The following is a 21,432-nucleotide window of genomic DNA, read 5'->3' as shown; positions in this document are numbered from 1 at the left end:
GTTGTTAAGAGGAAGCTGGTGAAGACAGCTACCTGCCAGAAATCTCTGCTACATTAAACAAAGCGTACTGCCTTCTAGGTCTAGCTCGTGAGCTAGAAGAGCAAGCCTAGATAAAAAGATAGAGCTCATGGACCAGGGTGCTGTCTTACAGATGCCTCCATCTCCCGCTGGTATGCATTCACCATTTAGCAGGTCTGCCACTTGTGCTCTATCGTTTAAGATAAGTTCTAAGCAGAGATCCTCTTGCTCCATGTTTGTTTTCCCTTGCTACAACTGGTTGCACATACAGGTTTAATTTTATCTAGCTAATAATCGAGAGACTCTTGAGCACAGTGAACAATACAGGAGGACAAACAGATAGTAGAACATCCAGACATTTTTCCTGATGCAACATCAAGTACTCTGATCCAGAGAGGGAGCCTGGCACTGAGGCTGCTAAAGCAATTAGCTCTATTGCAACAGAGAACTCAGCTGTCTATACACACATACCTCTCCTGGGCTGGGTGCTCTCTGGATCAGAATCTCAGATTTTGATCTGGAGCTGGAGGAATCATGTTATTTTCTCTTCCCCCACAGCAAACAGGAGACACAAAAATACAATTTACTTAGATCTCTTCAGGCTCTTCTGGATGCCTTAAGAAAAAAAAAAAATCAGAGCTTTTTCTTAGGTGCAGCTTTCAAGGTACCTCATTATTACTTGAGCTGGGCAGGAATAACTTATGTAGACTGAGAAGCCCATTCTGTCAGGAAGGTCTGAGTCATAGGTCATGGTTTTTCCTTGGTAAATAGAACAGATTCTGTGCAGCTTAAACCCAAAGTGCATTAGACAACTGGTCTGTACATCCAAGACAGACATCCCGTCGTTCTGGCACGCTACTTGTTTCTCAATCTGGTCTTCTTCCCAGATTCAGTCATCACATCTCAAGTGATCACAGATCCCAATTCATGGAACTACTGAGCTGGAGACCAGACGCTGCCTGGCAAACAGAACCAGTTTCACAAACTGCAGTGCAAACTGATAGAGCTACTCACGGTAACACTAAACGCGGTGCACCAGTCACCTGACAGTTACAGTGCACCAAAAACACTGGTTTGCTTAGCCAGAGCAACACAAGCAGGGAGTCCTGTGCTGAACCCTAGCTGGCCTTGAAGTGGTTCCAGCCTCTTTTTCCTGCAGCAGCTGGAACAGAGACCAGGGGCATACATCTTGCATAATGTCACACTGACTGTGCGCAGAGAGCAAGCATATGGCCCCAGCAGTCACTCCTTCCCTCAGGGGTCCAACTTTGACATCAGGGCACACTCACTCGCTACAAACTGCTCTGCACCAAAAGACCTTAAAGGGCAGCACCCTAGCCAAAGACAAAGGGCTTTTTTTCTTAAAAGAGTGTGTCATTTGTTACTTCTTAATTTATACAATAGAGATTATTCTGTGGCATGCAAACCAAAGCAGTGAGCATCAAAATTGTTAGTTGCTGGACTGACTTTGCATTAGCATCTACAAGGGTTATAAAGCTACTCAGAGATCTGATTTTGAGAAGCTGACTTCAGACTTAGCTGCACAGATCATACAGGATTTAGTTTCTTTAAGCCAGGTGCAGAACAGAGAATGCGCTGTGAGCTCTCCTTTGCTCCGATTCCTTCAAAAAAAACCCTCTTAGTTTCGCAGCACCTCTGTCCAGTACTACCTCATAATCTTAGGACTCATACTGTCTCCTATTTGACTTGAAATGGGAAAAGGCCATGCTTTGTTACAGCTCTAAAACCAGTGGACACTAGATCTACTACTAGCTATCTACTATAACGATGCAAGCCAATGTTAAAGCAACTGTAAAGGACTGGGCTTATATTATCTAAACAAAGGAAGCCCCAAATCTGGATTCCCAGACATTTAGCTAATCCTTTCTAGTTGACTTCCTTTTGTTCTATCCCCACAGTATTAAAGATGCTTAACACAGTAAAAGTTTGTGTACTTGCTTTCCTTACTTGAGCCCACCGGTGGGGACAGTGTGGCATTTCTTGTGCTCCAATAATTGCTCAGGTGTCTTCATGAACTTGTGGCACACATCACACTCAAACATCCGTGTGATCAGGTGGATTTGCAGATGGCGCTCAAACATATTTTTTGTTTTGCAGACAAAGTTACAGAAAACGCATTCAAAGCCTGAAGAATGAAAAAGAGAAAAATGTATTCCTCATATGGTGGCTGGATTCACTGCACAGAAGGTGACAGCTTGTGTTTGTTTAACAGGGTATTACCTTTCTCTGACTTCTCTTCAGTATTCAGTGAGGTCTGAGTACCAGGCACTACAGAAATGACTAGCAGATTGTTTGAACCTTTATTTTTTGGAGTTACATCTGCATCTTCTTTGCTGTTGGCAGAGTCACTGAGCGCTGACAGCGAAGATGAAGATGGACTGTTAGATTCACTGTGTGTCTTCCTCTCTTCAGCTGAAAAACAGGAATAAAGAGCAATAACTAGTACAGCAGATTAGATGAAAACTCAGCGATCCAGTTTTAAATTTCAGAAAAAATCTTATTTATATTTAAAGTTAATTCAGACTTGCTTCTAAACAAGTCTAAAATCAACTGGTTGGTTAAGGAAGCATCATAATTTCACCTCCTTCCATTTTATAAGTGTTTACAGTAGTATATTTCTGTTTATCCTAGAATGTATTCTGTCTGCAATGGCATAAGCCCTTGTCCATCGTATTCTGCTGCACGTCAAAAAAGTTGGATGGGCAAATGATTAGCTCCCATCCATGAGTTGGTTTATTCAGAGCTGTGTTAATATGAAATGTTGGCAAAGTCTGCTTTTATCTATGGGATAAAGTCCCCTGATAGAGGCGTCTGCAAAGAGCAGTGTGTGCCTAGCTTTCAACTCATGAGCGGCACCTTTAAGTAAGTCTGAGATAAAAATGTAGGAATGCACTAATGAAATCTGATGACCCAAGCTGTCAATAGGGAGGATGACTGGGATATCATACAGAAAGATTCACTGACCTTGGGGACCAGAGTAATAGAAATGGAATGAAATTTAATAGTACAGAGTACAAGGCTATGACCTGAAGGGCCAGTAACAAGAATTTTTGCTACAAATGAGGAGTGCTTAAGTTGGAAACAGTCAAGGAAAATAAAAGAAGAATTTGAGCAGAACATGGGATGAATATGAGCTATCAGCATGGTAGAGCCTCCAAGGAAGGTAAATATGATCACAGAATGTTATTGTCTGAGTTATTCCCAGTAGCTGCTGCTGTTTTACACTACCACCATTACTTATTTCATTTCAACTAATACACCACGTATGGCTGTGATTGTGTATGTCAAGAGCAGGGATTGTAACAAGAACAGACACAGTGAGGGATTGGTACAGTAAGAAAAGAGTATTTCATGTAAGAAAAGGCTCTACGAACGTTTAGATGGGATTAAGTTGTTCTCCAGGAATATACGAAGGAATAAATACAGTGGGAGGGACGAAGAAAGGTGGAAGGGCAAGAGGTGGACTGCTGTTTCAGACTGAAGACAGCTCTGGCACAAGAACAAAGTATGTGTATTCTGATTATCAGTAAGACACATGCTGGAAAATTTAAAAAGGTACCTAATCTTTAATGCCAGAAAATCGTCAGCTGCCTGTCTGTTGGAATAGTTGGTCTGCAACAATTCTACTTGCTTGAAGACATTCGCCAAGACCCTTATGAACAGATCTTTTATGACTTGGTAACCTTACAGTGTAAGGGGCTGGAGTCAAGTGACCCACAAAATCCATTCTATTTTTTTGCCTCCATATTTGCCTTATGTGTAAGCCCTTGGCTGAATTGCCTGCTGAACGGCTCATTTTGACAGGGTGATTGAGGAACAAATAATTAAAAGAGAGGCTTTAAAAGACAAGCAGCAGCTCCAAATTTTTAGTTTTAGCCAAGAGAGAAAGATGCGATTGAGTACAGCTCAGTTTTTAGCTCTGATGCAAGCTTTTCATGTGGATGGCATTTCTCCATTTGCCTTGACTTCCTACATGTGAAATACATATAGGTTAAAAGTTTGGGTGAAGACAGAGTTGTAAGGGAACACAAACACCTCAGATAGCAGGGAGATGGGAGCAATGTTGTAGTACTGAGAGCTGTGCTGGCACAAAATCCCATGAGGGCTTTCCAGTAGTTTGTATTTCTGTAGGGACATTTAACTTATGTATTTGTAAGCACAAACAGCTGCATTCTTCTCTCCTTTCTCCTTCTCCATATTCCTATTTTCCCACTTTTATCCCTGGAGGATAAAAGGAGGAGCAATTTAGCAATGGGAAAATTGTGCAGGATGCAATTCAGCTTCAGTATTGTCAACACAATTATTTGTAGCTTGTGATAGCAAAGTCCTTCTGCCTGGCGTTATAAGAGAAATTAATTAAAAGCATTCTAATTTTCTTCTCCCTAAATTATGCCAGACTTCATTAGCTGGACTACGCATGTGGAGCTTGTTTGAAAACTGCTGTTGCTCTTATCTTTGGCTATTAAGTGAACAGGACCAAAGAGACTTGGTCTGGTATGTGACTTGGTCTGGTATTCAATACAGAGTTGCATTTAAGGCACTGCTGAATCACAGTGTTGGCTAGGCATCAACATGATATTCCAAACTGACGGACTGTGGAGGTGAACAAACTGAAGACCAAAGCTCAATATTTTGTGTGTTACAAACTTACAGCCAGGTATGCATAATTAGCACTCAAAGTCACCTTATCACCTCTGAAGTCAAACCAGGATTTTGATGAAATAGTAAACCAGTCAAAAAAACACAAACAATGTATGCTGGCTTCAACCGGGGAGGGGATTTGGGGGATGTGAGGAAGGAAGACTAAGTAGTCCTTCATTTATTCCCCTAAGCTTGAAAACCGATCTGCAGTACCAGACTATTTGCCTGGCTAGAGTCCAATTCACTTCAGCTTTGAGAGATCAGGCCTTAATTAGCAAGCATTTCAGTGAAAGTAAAAAGTGTGCTAATGGGAAGTGTGAAGGTTGCACCTAAAAAGCAGGGAAGAGATCACTGCAGCTGGGAGAGGGGGATCATCACCTGTGTGCTTGCTGTTGACATGAGCCTTCATATCTGCCTCTTCCATGGTGACAAAATCGCATGCGGTGCAGCAGATCGAGAACATCCACTGCTCTTTATCCACGTGGAGGGACATATGACTGACAAACTGGACGTTCATCTCTGTCTCAAACCCACACACATGACAGCTGCAGGCAGAAGGGAATTCAAGAGTAAGAAGGATTAAAAAATAAAGCACAAACAGAAGCATATTGCCCTTCCCTTCATTTTTGTAAGAAAAAACTCACTGCACTGATTTATTTTCTTCTTCACTGTTGAATGTTCACTGGAAAATTCTTTTGTCTGCTGAACTGCCTTTGAACTGATGGCCATGCCAACGTGATTAAGGGCAGGCACAATGCAACAATCCTGTACATGCTATAATGATGCTAAATAATCATAAAGTTAATTAAAAACTACAGATTCCAGATGCTGCGCATCACCTAGCCGATTCCTTTGGGCAATAAGAGGCATTGCAGCCTTGCCAAGATGTTTAGTATGGCTGATACACTGACAAACGGAGAGCTTGCTGCACACTCCAGGAGTTATTTTCAAGCCCTGGAATGGTTCCCGTGCCAAACTGGGATCTTGTGCAAAACTGCCTGGCAGTTTCAGTGTAAGCAAGTAAAAATGGGTTCAAACATTTCTTATGCTTGACTGGAAAACAGCAGTCATCAGCTATACAAATAATTAGCAAGGAGACAGATTTCACAGCCAGTGCATAAAAAGAGTGATATTGAGAGGCAACGGAAGGGACCCTTTAATTTAACTTTCTGTGCAGAGTCCTCCTCTTGTTTTGATTAGGCCATTAACATTTAAAACAAGCCAAAAACATTAAAAAGGCGTATACTCTAGGGCACTATTTTGCCTTCCCAGGGGAAAGGACTAGATAATCTAATCCAGGAGGTCTTATTTATTTCTTACTTCTATGGTTTTATAATTAAATCTGCTCTTGGCATTTTGACTGAAAGTAAGAGTGATTTTGTAGTCTGCTTGGCCACTAGGGTACATATCATGGTTTGCAGAACACGCAACAGCGCATACAAGGAGAATGCCCAAACAGCCATTTTATCTGGGCAATTCCTTCCAAGTTTCCAGGTAAATTCTCCTAAAGATCTTCTTTCATCATGCTGGTCACAGAACGTATATACCTCTAGCAAAGGAGGAAAATGTGTATGTAGTCATTATAATTATTGTAAAACTTTATTCTTTGATTTCATAGATTTGGCTGAAAACAACGGAGCTAACAGACACAACTGGAAGCATAGCACTTTACATTTGCCATGAATCTGTGTAAACAATGGGGTATTTTGAAGCACAAAACTTAAATGAAAAGTTAAAGAGGCTTCTTGGAGCCCATCTGCCTCACACAGCCATTAAAAAAACAACAACAAAACACACACCAAAAATGTCATTCCTTCCTTATTGCTATCCAAGTCAAACAGCATGAGGCAGCCACATGGGTTTTGCTGCTTAGCCCAAAGTCAAATACGGGCAAGGCAAATACTTTGAGAGCAGTTCCACCCTGCGATGCCAGAAGGGTGGCCCTGTAACACCACCTTAGCAGGAAGCTAAGACATTCAGATTCCAGTGTCTGGTGCACAGCCCTCATCTGGGTCCTCACCTGTAATAATAAGGGTGCTTCTTTCCATCACTGCCTTCAGAAGTGACAGCGCTGACAATGTCCTCAGTATCTGTACTCACCAGCTTCACAGAATGGACGGTCAGGTGTTGGTTCAGATTAGCACGGCACTTAGCAGCATAGGGGCACAAGTGGCATTTGTATTTTCTCTCTTCTGAGAAAGAAACAGAAAGCCTTCAATGTATATTTCATATTGAAGCAAGCTATTTTCAAAGCTTCCAAATATGCATTCTTTGGAGTCTCTCTGAGCAACTTCCTGAATGAGGTACTTTGGAAGCCTGGCACTTCGCAAAGTTATAGGAGTTCACAGCAATTACTCAGAAAAAAGAACTCACTCAGAGGTAGTTTAGGGCTAGGGTGGTTTTTTTTTGTTTGTTTGTTTTTGTTTTTAACATGTTCTACCATTTGTAGTCAGATAATATAAAACCTCATAAACTGGAAAAGTGGGGTAACGGCTGCTCTGAGAGCTGCAGCAGAGCCAGTACAGAAACAGGTCAATAAGCTACACCTACTTCCTTTACCTAGCATCTTTTATTTGATTTTTGGGCCCAGTTATTCTTGAGGTTGCCCATGTGATCACCTGCAGAGAGCTGATGGTTGATGGTTTTGTATTAAAATCTGAGAGTGGGGAGAAAAGGGAATGCTGCATCATCAGGCCAATTCTGAACACAAGCTAACCAAAAAACCACTCAAAGAGCAATTAAAGAAATTAAACACAAGTTATGCTGCTTCACAACTGTTAAAATAAAAATTATTTTAAATTAAGCATTTCTAAATCCTGGCAGCAATCTTTTTGTGCATGCCAGGCTTCATTTTCTGAAGAGCTGATTAATAAAACAACCAAACATTACATCAGCTTTTACAACCTTTCCCTTTGAAGAGCTGCTGCTCTATATTTGAAATATAATACTACAAGTGTTAGGGGAACAAATTCAATGGAGAAGCTTTGGATTAAGAAAACCCCATAAAGCCAAGGAGCAAGAGCATCTGAACCTTTTCAGCATGGCTATACTAAATGACACGATACATACTGGTGTTATGCCAACAATATTTTTCAGCACCGCATCAGAAATTCTTGCATTCAAGTCTTAATTTGTGCAGTGCACCTCAGCAGGCTGACGAGGTGCATCTTCCATATCAAAACTCTGCTAGTCTCAGTTGATTTGAAGCTGATCGGATTTAAGAAAGCTGATATGGGGTAGAACAGCCCGTGTTCCTCTTAGAAGAAGTGAACGATGAGAGCAAAGGTGAGTGACAGATACTAAATCCTTTCAGTTTCACCACATCTGAAACACCAAGGCCAAATCTTTTGTTGTTAAGTAATGTTTAAAAAGCTCGTCAGGTGAATGTAAAAAAGGCCAGACAAAAGCTGTGTCTTCAGGACTGTGTTAATGGGCTTGATTAAACAGCTGAGGTCTACACGCAAGTCTACTGGAACCTGGACAAACTTGAACTTGCAGATTTTGTATAAAAATTAATTTAAAATAGGCTGTAAAGAAATGTTAGTTAACCCTCTGTGTACCACTGCTATGACATTCTGGCCTGTTTCTGGGCTTGGTTGTGCTCTAGGTGCAACAAGCTGAGGATAGCTCCTTCCACATACACTCTTCTGCTTACCTTCTCCCCAGGCCATGATGAACACAAGGATTTCCTCAGTGCTGCAGAGAACAATAAAGCATCAGCTTACCTGTGTGCAGCGAGAGATGTCGGGACAACGTCTGCTGTCGGCCAAACACTTTTCCACACACATCACAGGGGAAGAGCTGGTCGTTAAATTTCCAAGACGGCAATCCATTTCCTGCCTCCAACCCTAGCTTTTCTGTTTCTATGCCCAAAAACACATAAACAGAAAGTTGTACTTTAATAACTGTAAAGAATCTCAGATTTCACTCAGCAGAGTCCTGTAGGTATCATATAAAACACAGCACTTCAGGTATATGCAGTGTAATGTGGCACACAAGTTCATGTAAAACGGAAACTTTCCCAGTGGTGGAAAGAAAATTAATCTTTCATACAGCATATTCCATACATACTCTAAAGCAGAACACTTATGAGCTAGACATAGAATTAAACTGGATTATGTAAATAGAGAGAGTCAAAGTGAGCAGTGCAAAGCATTAACCTCCAATTCTGATTTTGTGGAGAAACCCCTCCTTTGGCTTTTTCAATCACCTACTTTTGCCTGGTGGATGAAGAAGACCTGGTTTGAGCTGGTGGTTTATTTTACACTGGATTATTACTCACGGCTGAAGGAAAACTTCCAATCCTTTTCTAGTGATGCAGAAACTGCTGCAATATGAGCATCTTCCACTGAAGGAGAGCAGAAGATTGCTCAGACAAAAGCTAAGTGAAGAGAGCCCAGCATGCCAACGAGTGGGTGGCATCTGGTGTAAGCTCTAACCAGTACCTGCGGTCCTCAGGCATCAAAATCCCCAACAGCTTAGAGGGCTGTCCATTGAAAAACTCAGACCCACAGAGAGCACTTATCTTTAAAGAAGTGGTTTTAATTGTTCCAAGGACAGAGAGTCTGCTATATATCAAAAAAAAAACTCCACACGGCATAAAACACAAAGTCACTCTGTAAAGATGCAGAGAGAAAAAGACTGGAAGTGAGGAAGACAAAAAATGTACACAGTGCTTCAGGAGGAAGGTAAAAGCATGACCAGTTTTGATCTGGACAGAAGGGAGCAGGAAACCAATAGAGACTGAAGATAGTAGTGATACTATTCAGACCTATATGAGGACTTATTTTTGCTAAAAGACCGCCTACTTCTACTGGAATGATGAAAGATGCAACATGCAGAGCACCCTTCTCTAATCCCACACCACCTGTGACACTGCTGCCCAGAACTAATTCCCCTGGTGCACGTGTGATGGAGGGAAGCCATTTCGCTGGTATTTTCAAGTACACAGAAGGAGAACTGAGGACAAGAGCGCAAAAATATCTTACTGAGCTTAAGCTGCTACCTTGGAGGTTGGTACAAAACGGTAAAATCTTCATCCAGTGCAACACTGAGGAATAAACACCCATGTGTACAGGCAGCATTACCTACCACTGCAAATTTGGCTAGCATGTCTGGAAGAGTCTCTCATTCACAGATAGGTGTCCATCTCACTCTGCTGTGATTTAGGCAAATAGTTGTCAAATACTGTAATTAATTTAAACAGTAACAAAAACAATGCCTCATTTAGGGCTGAGATTGCACATAGCAATCTCAACAAGTTTATGGATGGTCGTATTTGCCAGCCCTGTTTCAGCTCCTGTTCCTTTCTCGTGTGACCCTGTGTGTGTACAATGTTCAGCACAGCTGAGAAATTATGAGGCACTTCTGAGTACTACCATCCAACAACAACACATTGGTTCTTAAAAAATTCCTAGTCATGGAACAAGTCCTGCCTCTTCAAAATAGCCATTTTGTGAAATTAAAAAAGACCCTCACTCCCACCCCCCTAAGGGACCATAACCCTTAACCTCCAAGAACTTGAATAACAAATGATTCTTTTTGTTACCATCCTCGAATTCAAAACAATGGAAAAATCTGACTCTGTACTACCGTTACAGTTATTTTAGCAGAGCTTCTTGAGGACATCATCGAAACAGTGCTTTAAAAAAGGCATATGGTAATAATTATAAGAGAAGGTCACACAGGTGCAGGTTGCCTCAATATGGTCACAACAAAAATGAATTAATTGGGACACATACCAAACAAGTAGGCTCAATTAGAAGTAAATAAGTCTCCTAACAATTCATTTCAGCATTAATCATCAGCTCTCTTTTATCTCTTAAGTAGGAGAAATATCCTCTTCCCTCTGGCAGATTTATAGCTATCAGTTCTGGGAAGCTCATAGGAAGTCGGAAAAATATCAACTCTCTGGTTATCTCGAGCTGGTGAAAGCTAGTTCCCCACAAAGCAGCTGCATATTTTTCATTGATGCAAAAGAGGATACTGTAGGTGTTTTGAAAGTACTTATGTTTACTTTAAAGATTTATTCCTGGAGTCCTAACTACAGTGCTTCTTTCTTCTCTTTCTACTGAATCTTCTATCTATAGCAAAGCTTTTTCTTTTCAGCGAGCTTCTTAGTTTGTTCATGGCAGACCAGAGTTGGTCTCTGGTGCAGCAGGAGCCTCAGCACTTCGTGGGAGATTTTTCAGCTCCGAGGGAAACCACCTACTTCTACCCACCTCACCCTCTGGAAAACTCTGTCTGCAGCCTAAGCCCTGTGTCCACGTGGTGGTCCAGAAAACTCCCCAAAACACACACAGTAACTGACCTGGCCAGTGACCTGAAGAATCGGGTGAGTCAACATCCATATTCAGTCCTTGGGCTCTGTGTCTAATGCCAGGGAATGGTCTTTTCTGTGAAGCAAGATCCTAACACTGGTTTGTGCACAGCGTTCTCTGTGTATCCCAAAGCATTTACCAAGAAAGTATCGTTTTAAGAATACTTTACACAGAGGGTCTTTCAGTGGCCAGGAGGAAGATGGACTGAGACCAACTAACATTAAATAATAAGTCACCATTGCGAGAGATGTCTCATAGAAATCCATCTTTCACCAAGACATTCTCATACTTAAAAAAAAAAAAAAAGACCTGATGTAAGATTTCTGCTTTAAACATTCAACAGCAAATTCCAAAGCATTTATGTTAAAAAAAAAAAAAAGACAAAATAATACTGAAATTATTAAATAAGTAAGAGGCTGCATAGGTTGTGGAGTTTAAAACAAAGTATGCTTAGTAAAATGGAAGGCCTCCAAGTTCTCTAGTACATCATTAAAAAGTAAGAGAAAGTTTAAGACTCAGCATATTAAGGGTTAGTAATAAAATTATTTTGAAATAGTTTTGCATGAAAGTTTTAAGAGCTAGATTTTATTTTTTAATATAAAAGTAAAACTTCATGAAATTTAGTGAAACGCATTTTTATGGTCACCTTTCCTGCCCTTCTGCATCACCTGGCATCACTTCCCTACTAACCCCAAGTCGACTTCATAACAAGTACCTGTATTAAAGCTGACCATTCCCCATGGGGTTAGAAAGAGCTGGGACTGTCCCCACCTCAAGTTTCCCTGTGGTGAGGATACGGCAGACAACAGCTGCAGAAATGTTGCTCCATCCCTCCCCTTGCCCCTTCAAACAGAATAATTTCTGGTAGGCAAAGCCCAGTGGCTTGAGATAATTACTACCTACCCCTTTCCTAAGCTGTTAGTGATAATTTTGAACATGTATGTATTTTTGGTTTTCACATTTAGCAGTGAACTCGTTTTTTGTAACCTCAAACTGGTAATATCGCTATGAAGAACGCATTAACCACCCCTCCTGAAAAGCCTTAGTCTGACTTCTGTCAAATGCTGAGAGAGGATACCGTATCTGGCTGAAGCTCTAAATGAAGAAGAGAACAAAGTGTGACCTGAATACATAAGTAACTGTCTAGAGTCACTAAATCAGCATTGTGACTGCTAGAAGCTCTCACATACAAAGAAACTTCCCAAGAGACTGGATTTGGGCTCTGATATGTGGTACTTTGATTACTTATTTTCTTTTACTTAGCTTGTGTGTTTTTCAATTACTGCTTCACAGTGCTTTATACTACATTGTATTTCAATCTGTGGTTCACTGCAATGCTTAGCTTTATATCTTTATACCAATAACTGAAAGAATGAAACCACTATTTAACTGAAAAATATAAAGATAAGAAAACAACCAAAACATATATGATGAAGCATTTTTCAAAGAAGATAAATTCATATTTATAACCGTTGCTGGTTTACTGTCTGCTCTGACACCCTATAAATCACTTAAACAGCTGCTTCTCTGTTTCATCTTCACAACTCCGTAGACCTCAGAAGCAACAAATTTCGCAAGGGCAGATCCTTACAGTCCCAGAGAATCCTATAGATAAAAATTAAATAGATTGTCCTTTCCAATAATCATTCCTTAAAAAGGTAGAAGTGAGAGGTGCTGATGAGACCTAACAAGGAAGGTCAACATTTATCATCTCCATTCTTCTGGGAGCGTGTATCATATTTACACTTCGGGTTGTTCAGACAGTTTGATACCACGTAGACAGTCAAGAAGAAATCAAGTAAGTGATTTTGAAAATGAAGTGAACAGAAATTCTGTGAAGGGAGAAAATAAAGAGTGGTGGTGAGACTGTTTTTGATCAAACCCCCTTGCAACCGAAACGTGATGAAGAAAACAAGTTAGACATCTAGAGGAATTGGTGGCAGAACAGTCGTGCAGGGGGAGGCTGAGCACTAAGAGGGAGAGATGGCCAAACGCAGAACAAGAGATGAACTGGGAAAAGGTAGATAATAGCTGATGCAAAAAAAAGGGAAAATGAAATGTGCAATACCTCCCTCCTCATACTCCTCAGGGACAAAACTTGATGTGAAGAATATGAGATGTAGAAGGAAGCTCCCAAGGGAAAAAGCATCTAAAAAACTCCACAAAAACAGAAAATGAATAAACTGACCAGAAAACAGTGCTGGATAAAGTAACCAGGTTTCTGTGATCCTCATATAGATCCTCATGGCAAGAGGACCTACACAACTAGAAGTGCAGATGTCCCACGACAGGACACCTCAGCTTTGCTCTGAAAGACTGAGGCAATTCAACAGTCACCAGATAACTTTTGGTTCCTACCAGCCTGAAATGGATTGCTGTTAGCATCATCTTTCAAGTACCTCACTGTTACCCAGGAAGTAAATATACTGTATGCAGCTGAATCGGAATGTCACAAGAACTTGTCCCATTTGTAAGGTTATTTTTATTCTGTTGCATCTAAAAAACTAAAAGTTCAAGAAATGATTTATTCAGAAACAAGGCATTCAGATCAGGCAATCATACAAACACTGCTTTAAAAACATGTATTTGGTCACAGATTTTTTTTTCTTTTCTTCCTCTGCATTCATCTATGTTATTATGTCTTCCTGTTCTCTGCAGTGTCCACATCATCAAAGATGCATTTTACTGCTTTGGAGCCTTCCACCTACGCGTTCATCTATCACCTCTGGCAAGCACACAGTATTTAAAAATCAAGAACTTCTTTTGTGGAATATGTAATTAAGGCTTTGCTGGAAGCTTGTTTGCTGAAAGCCTGAGAAGGGCTTGCAAGCTCAAAAATATATTGAGTGTATGAAATTGCAGTGCTCCAGATACTATATATCTTACTTCCTTCCCAACTTACTTTCACAAAGGTTTTATTTGTGGCACCAGAATTCTTATTTCTAGTAAGTCAGTTAAAATAAATGGTGGAATCCTTCCAGATACTGTAGTTCTTAAGTAAGATATGTCTTGCTAGTTATCTAAGGAATCTGTGATCCTTAGTGGTCCTGCAGTCTTCATTTGTCTCAGCCAGCATCACAGCAACCTGTCTCATCTTATTTTGGGATTTATCTTTTACTGTGAGCAGGCTCATCCACTATTAGCCAGTGATAAGCAACAGCTTTTTGGCATAAAAGCAAAAATCTATGCACCCCACAAAAATAAAAAGAAATAAGAAATATGTATATAAATAAAAACAAAGCTTCAGCTGAAATTCCAAGCTGTTTTGCCTGACACCTTTGTGGGCTTTCTTTTAATGACTTTTTGTAGCTATTAAAGGCAGTAAGTGCTGCAATACCAATTCAGGGGCATCTGTTCAGATAAACCCAAGTCCCCTTGCTTGTGTTCTGGCTGGCCAGAGGTGATCGTGCACCAGTCTGGGAGCTGTCTAGTGCTGGCAGCAGGGCCCTGTGGCCAAGCTACCAAGTTTGAAGCATGAACAAAGGAAGGGCTTATGTAAGCCTGTGTACCCAGTCACAACGTGCATCAGATAAGAGAAGTTATTTTGGGAGATTTTAATAACTACAGCAATACTCAATAAAAAAATTACTGCCCAAATATACAAACCATAATTCCACTTGCAAGGGGGACATGTACTTTTTATTTCATTAATCCTGAAAAACTGCACACAAGCTGTCTGAATGACAGAAAAAAAACTGCAAAGAGGAAGCACAGGACACCTCATTGCTAAATAAAACAACTTTACCAACTAGGTTAACAGGCTCTTATTTTTTTTTTCCTCAAATTCTTCATAACTAACTAACATTACTATAGAGTGTGGTAACAGATAGTCATGTTATGGTAATTTAAAATCCTTGGTATGGGAGAAAATAGAAACCAAATGATTTTATGTATTAGAAGTATGGTGCTTAAGTAGCTCTTTCTGAAGCCATCAAGCAAAAAGACTTGAAAGTATTTCAATAAAGAGCTTGTATAAACCACAAAAAGAAACATTAATATTATGCATTGAGTTATTCCAAATGCACGATGATAGGCGACAACATTTGAAAAGGTCACTGAGAAGTGATAAAGATGCTTGTTTTTGTGGGGGAAAAAAAAAAAGTTAAACCAAAAGACGAACTTTAAAGATGCTTCTGCACAGGTACATTGGAAAATGGTGCACTTCACCACTAAGACTAAGCCCGTTGCTCAAAAACGGGCAGTTACAAGCAGGGTGAGAAGAATAGAACCCATATCATGACAAAGATAAGGCAGGGATACACTGACTTTAAAACACAAGTCCACTTCCCACCTTTGTTTAAAAATCAACTTCTCTTACAACTTCACTTATCAAACAGAGAACTTCTGACCAAGCAGTGAGGTTTGGGATAACCTTCATCTGCATTATCAAGCTGTCAGATTTGCTTTTACTGTACACTTTAAACTTGAAACTTTAGAAACAACCAAGAAAACAGAAATTTCCTTCCCAGTTCCAAACTTAAATCAGTCTTTGTTTGTAAATTCTGTGAAAGGTGGCTGGAGTTGCAGATTTTTAATAAATCCTAAAGCTGCAATAATTTTCCAGTCATTTCTTGAAATACATTATTTTTATAACAATGTACACTACAACATCAAGTTGAGAATAACACTGGACAACACCACCCAGCTTCTATGATGCACTGTACTGCTTTAGGATAAAGCATAATCAGGGTTTTCTTGCTGCTAACTTTGTTCTATACACAGTAAGAAGGAATAAAACAATGTAAAATTCTTGACATATGCAAAGTAAGGCCTTAAGCTGTAACATTTCTGACCAGAAAGTAGTGGTCATGGAAGAGTCCATCTTGCTCACTGCACAGGCTCCAGCAGTTCCTCTGTCATTCACAGTTATCACAGTGAAGAAAGTCAGCTTGGTTTCATAACTATATGTGAGATAATGCAATACGGTCCACATGGAAACTGGTTTATTTCTTAGACAGAGTTGAGACATTGCAAGAAAGGGAAAGAAACTAGCAGCAAATTCCCCCAAAATGTGTTTTTGAAAGCTTATCTGCTCACTGTCAGCCAATAGAGCTATGAGTCCCCTGAGTAGCAAAAGGCTCGATCAACACAACTTTTTTTCTTGTTTAGAAATAATAGCTATTATAAATAAAAGTTAAATTCTGTATCTATTGTCAGAGAAAAACTTGATAATGTGCTCTCTGTTGTCCTATGCTTTATTTTAATAGAATACTACAACGTCTCCCTGAAACTTTCTCCATGATAGCTGCAAGATGTGCCACGATGAATTTGCATAAGCTCCCCCTCCAATTCACTCTCAGGTAGGTGGCCCTCACATTTATCTCATCCATTTACACTGTAACATTTATTTTGGGTGCTACAATACTGAATACAAATGAACTTATGAAGGTATAATTTGCTCCTATTGTTATTTTTAAAACACAGTTGATTCATTTCTGTATTGCCAATAGGTTTCTACCCTTTGAGTTTCTTCCCTACAATTCTGTTTAAGACACACTTTCTAAGAAACACTTTTAAACACGATTCAGTGACTGTCATACATATTTAGGACTGTTATCGTATGTGTATAAAGTTCTTTTTGTCACTATGCCAATTTCTACTTGCAAGTCCACCTGAAGTGGGGGCTTTTCTTCCATAGAGAGGAGGTAATAGCACATTTAGGGCACTTTGCAGAGTCTAACACTTGTACTCTATCCAGGATTCAGATACAAATAAAGACAAATTGGCCTTTTGATTACTTTTTTCTTTTCAGCTCCCTGCATTCTTTCTAGAGGAGTAAAAAGTTCTTTACGAGGGAAATCGTAAGCTGGTGACCAGAAACATCAGTGGAGGGGATGCAAAAAAAACCCAATCCCAAGCACAGACTGAATACCTCTTCCTGACCTGAATAAATTAAGATTCAAAACTAAATGAAAGTAACTGCAAACATCCAGCAAAAGCCACCTTGCAAGTTGCTGGGGGAGAGGTACCACCCTTCACAGTACATGGTTGCTGCTGTAAAAGAAAACAATTCTTGTGCTTTTCTTGCAAATTTCCTGAGCGATAAGTAACGAATCTGCCATTTCCTTGAAGCCCTTAACTCACTCCTCTTTAAGAGGAGATTCACCTCTCCTCTCTCTCTTCCATAAACACGTGTCCCACCTTCCTTCTGCACTGCTCCCATCTGCCTCTGCTCGGGCTGCATCCGCAGGGCACCAGGGTAATCGGCATTGCCCCCGGCCCCAACAGGACTCGACTAAAACATCCAGGAAACAGCAGGGAACTTTGTACCCTGATTGAAATAGGGCTGTAGAAGAAAAAAGCCTCTTCTCTTGCTTAGATATTTTTTCAACAATGGCCTTTTTTTTTTCTTAAGCTGTCCCAGTAGCCTGATGAATTTTGCATTTAATTTACTCCTAGGCAGACAAATATCATAGAAGACAACCTTGTACAAAATAAGACAGGTGAGGACTGGAGAGTCCCAAGGTAACTGAAAAGAAATGCGAAAGAATAATGTCTTCCTATTCCTTTTGCAGAGCGAGAAAAGTCATTTTAAAACCTCTCTTTCTATTTCACGTTGGGCTTGTATTTGGAAAAGTTTCCTATTCGGTCTGTTTTAGAAAATTTTCTGATATTAAGACAGACAAAAGAGGACATGAGACTTCATATGAGTTTGAATAACATGCAGAGTCTAAAACCCAGCATGCCGAGCATTTATAAGCCAAAAGCCCAATCTATCAAGTCTCTTTCAAAAGGTTATTTAATCACCATTACAGCTTTGCTACTGAATTTATATCACAGCATTGGAGCTGGAAGGGACCTCAGGAAGCCACTTTTTCCTCTCCTTCGCCCAAAGGTGCACCCACCACACACAAAGCATACCTATCAGTCCTGACAGGTGCTTGTCTAACATTTAAAAAAAAAATCCTCCAGTGACAGAGGCAACACAGCCTGCACGGCAGTTGTTCCAGTGCAAAATCCCCCCCCACTGCTAGAAAGTTTTACTTGATGTTTAACTTAAATCTCCTCTGCTGTCATTTAAATCCATTATTCTATATTTTACTCACATGAACATAGGCAAGATTTATTCCTTTTCTCCTAAAGTTGTCATTTTACATATTTGAATGGCATTATCGTGTCTCTCCTCTTTCTTCTCCAGAATAAACACAAATCTTTCAACCTTTATGCATGGCTCGTGGTTTCTCAACCTCTGACCACTGCTCTCGTGCACATTGGTTTGGGGTTACAAAGCCCAGAATTGGATTCAGGGCTCCAGCTGTAGAGCAAGAAGTACCACAGGTGCCTTACAGACAACATTCCCAACATCTCAAAGGGATATCTGGCCTTTCTGCAATGTGTATGTTGTCAGCTCCACATACAGTGTTTGACCAAGACTGATCCAGATTCTTCCCTGCAGTTGCACTGCCTGGCCGTTCATCTCTCCCCCCTTTTTGTGGCGCTCACCATTCACCCAAGCATGGAATTTTGTCCTCACTGAGTTAGCCAATGTTTTCCAGACTATTTCTTCACTTCCTCAAGACACGACTGAACTCTACTTCTGTCCTCTGAAGTGATTAAGGCACCTCCCAGCGTGGTGTCACCTGGACATTTAATAAGCACATTTTCTCTTCTGTCACCTACATTAATTAAAGGACTGAACAATATGAGAACAAGCGCAGACCCTTGCAGAATCCCACTTGGTTCCTGGGGTTTGACAGCTACCCTCACCCACCTGATTAAAGTTTCACCTGCTCTAGGTTTTCCTCCTTACTGTGTTGTGGGAAGCAGCGCCAAAAGCTTCACTCAACGTAAGGGTCAAGTTTCGTTAATGGCCTGGCAACAACCATTGTCAGGTCTTTTTCCACACAGATCTCCCTGTTTGTAACAAGTGTACTCCCTGAGGCCAACTGCTGTTAGTTTGCTGTTTTCCCTTTTTCCCTTCCTGAAAATCACATTTCATCAGTTCATGGCCATTCTTCACCAGGTTGCCTTCTGTCACCTGCATCAAAACACAGGTCCAAAGAACCAGCTAAACAACCTTGTGCTGCCCTGAATTAGTCTCCCAGAAGACAAGTTAGGCAAAATCTGACATTTCTCATTCTGTGCTTTGGATGAGTGTAGCTGCTCAGTAAGCCCTTCTCAGATTTGACCTCCACTTGTGTTACACATTTATTTTGAAATACTGATGGCTACAATTACTTTACTTTTTAAAAAATCACTTGCTGTCAAACAACTGAGAAGCCACATCCAAAGATGTTAAGAGGTAGCAAAACCTGCCCTACTCAGGGTAAAAAGAAAGCCCAAATGCTAAGTTTTATTTTCCATGTGGAATGAAACTGTTACCTTTGCCCATTTTGACTTGGATTTGATGATGGTGATATGAACAGCTTCTGGTCTGCTGGATTTAGTGAAAGGAGTCTAACATGGGTTTATCCCGAATGAAACCGGAAGGTATTTGTTCTGAGCAAAATGACTTTCTTATGCCATTTACCATGAAGCTGATCCTGCTTTAGGAGGAACAAACACAAAGGGAAATGAAATGAAATGAAAATAAATATTTTTGTCTGTATGAGAAGATCATGCAGTGTAAGACTGAAAAAAATACCATGTATAAAGGCAGCCCATAATAAAAATTGCCCATTAAAAAATCATAACTTTTCAGATAGAAGTGCCTTTAAAGACTTCCATTAGACATGGACCTGAATGTATTTCTGTTTGTCTATTATAATTAACACTTTTCATCTTGAAGGTCCTGTAAATAACAGGCAAAATAATCAGTGCAGTGCCTTCACAAGGAAAAGTAGTAGCCCTGTATGCCCACAGCAATTCTTGCAAAGCCCAGCTATTTAGCATATGCTGTATTTAGAGAGGGAGTGGACAATTCACCAGGAGTTTCATGCGTTCCTCAGAAGGATCTGATCACAGTCCCCTTAGTTGCTGTGGGAATGGCCAATAAATTATGATTGTTAAGAAAAATTTGAACATGTACACATTTGCACATGATGCACACTTCAGTTGTCCTATTTTAGCCAAAGAACGCACTGTGCATTTTTGAGCAAGAGGAGATTTGATGAGTTGAAATGGTCTCTTCTGCCTAAGAATACTTTCTCTTTTGAAAGGGGCCTTGTTAGTTTTGAAGTGTGATGGCTGCTCAGGAGATGGGCACTATCACTGCACCACAGACCTGCAACACACGTGCATTAGATGCAAACATGCTTGGCAGCAGACCCAGAAAAAAACTGAAAAGGAAATGTAATCCTGTAAGTTTGCTTGGTAAAGAGATTCCAAGGAAAGAAGCAGAAATTCAGACCCCCCTGCTCAAAGGCTGCAGTGCAAGCTGGTTGTCAAGGCAGCTGGGCACACAGCAAAAGAAGGCTGCGCCCAGGCAGACGATCAGGGGAACCTGAAGACAAGATGCTATAGATAAAAACAAGCAAGAGTCAGAACCACTGTCACACAGTTTAGCACTGAATTATGTTGAACAAATTCTGAAAATCTGTCTCTCTTTGTGGAACTATGCCAAGCGCAGCCCACTTCTTCAGCAGTTCAACTATCTCGGTTTCCTAGAATCACTGTCTACAACTTGCCAGTTATCTGTCTCCTACTATCAGACTTCAGAGAGCAACCAGGATGGCTGACAATCCTTAGCCTCTTAACGTGTGCAAAGACAGCGTACACCAGGTAGCGTGTACCCAAGAGATGTACTTTTTGTGTGAAGAATCAAAGTAAAATACACGTTGGGAATCAGGAACTTAAATGAACTACTCAAATCAATTTGCCACTCTGTCACAAGTATTTTCCTACCATTTATGAGGCTGTCACATCGGTTGGATTTGTCAGAGGGCTCTCTCCACTATTCTTCAGGTATCTGCATGGATTCATATACATACACAGAAAGAGAGTATCTGGTTGAATTTCACCCCAGACAGGTATCAGAAGAGAAATAAAATTAAATGGTCGCTTTTGAAGACCGAATGAACCAGATTTTGGGAGGGTTAGTGAGTACCTAACACTGTGTACTGCAGGCAGTGATGACAGCAGCGTAGCATCTACCTCCAGCACTGCTTCCAACACGCACATTTCACAACAATGCTGAGATGGAAATGAACAACAGGAACAAATGCCTGGTGGAGCAAACCCTGCATAGCGATTCAAGTGCCACTCTATGTTTTTCCACGCTGCCAGGAAGCCAACAGGGATCAGGCACTAGTATCATCAAGAAACTGAAGGGGTTATCAAATGTCCTGGGTGGGCAAAGCTCATAACTCAGAGCAAAACTGTAAGCAAATGCAATGATCATAAACACCAAAAATAAAGGGATAAAGGAGGAAAAAGTGCACTAGGTAAGTCAATTCATGTGCAAGTGGACTCCCTCTGCTACTACATAGGCAATAAAAAATTGCTAATCCATCACAGGGCCAGAAAACGCTCCTAGGATTTTGAAATGTTCTTT

The 21,432-nt window shown here is 40.5% G+C and overlaps 1 protein-coding gene and 1 long non-coding RNA gene across 15 annotated transcripts in view; one reads left to right on the top strand and one right to left on the bottom strand.

Annotated features, from left to right (window-relative positions):
* ZNF827 (zinc finger protein 827) overlaps positions 1 to 21,432 on the bottom strand; it is a 122,744-nt gene that overhangs the window by 5,018 nt on the left and 96,294 nt on the right. For 9 of the 13 annotated variants that reach the window (XM_080588650.1, XM_080588647.1, XM_080588643.1 and 6 more), the window contains 5 exons: positions 8,406 to 8,543; positions 6,701 to 6,872; positions 5,059 to 5,225; positions 2,260 to 2,451; positions 1,987 to 2,164 (listed from right to left, as the gene is read on the bottom strand). In XM_080588650.1, coding sequence (XP_080444776.1) covers positions 1,987 to 2,164; positions 2,260 to 2,451; positions 5,059 to 5,225; positions 6,701 to 6,872; positions 8,406 to 8,543 — 847 coding nt within the window. The other 4 variants (XM_080588646.1, XM_080588645.1, XR_013949868.1 and 1 more) reach the window with 3 other exon arrangements.
* LOC308193724 lies at positions 8,550 to 21,295 on the top strand. Of its 2 annotated transcripts, none has more exons than XR_013949876.1 (2): positions 8,550 to 11,014; positions 16,208 to 21,295. It is a non-coding gene; the product is annotated as an uncharacterized lncRNA (long non-coding RNA). The 2 variants fall into 2 exon arrangements; XR_013949877.1 differs by having other exon boundaries at positions 11,966 to 21,295.

This window comes from Anser brachyrhynchus (assembly GCF_964034855.1).
Source record: "Anser brachyrhynchus genome assembly, chromosome: 4".
Taxonomy (NCBI): domain Eukaryota; kingdom Metazoa; phylum Chordata; class Aves; order Anseriformes; family Anatidae; genus Anser; species Anser brachyrhynchus.
Note: the sequence above shows the minus strand (reverse complement) of the source record. Positions and strands in the feature narration are given on the sequence as shown.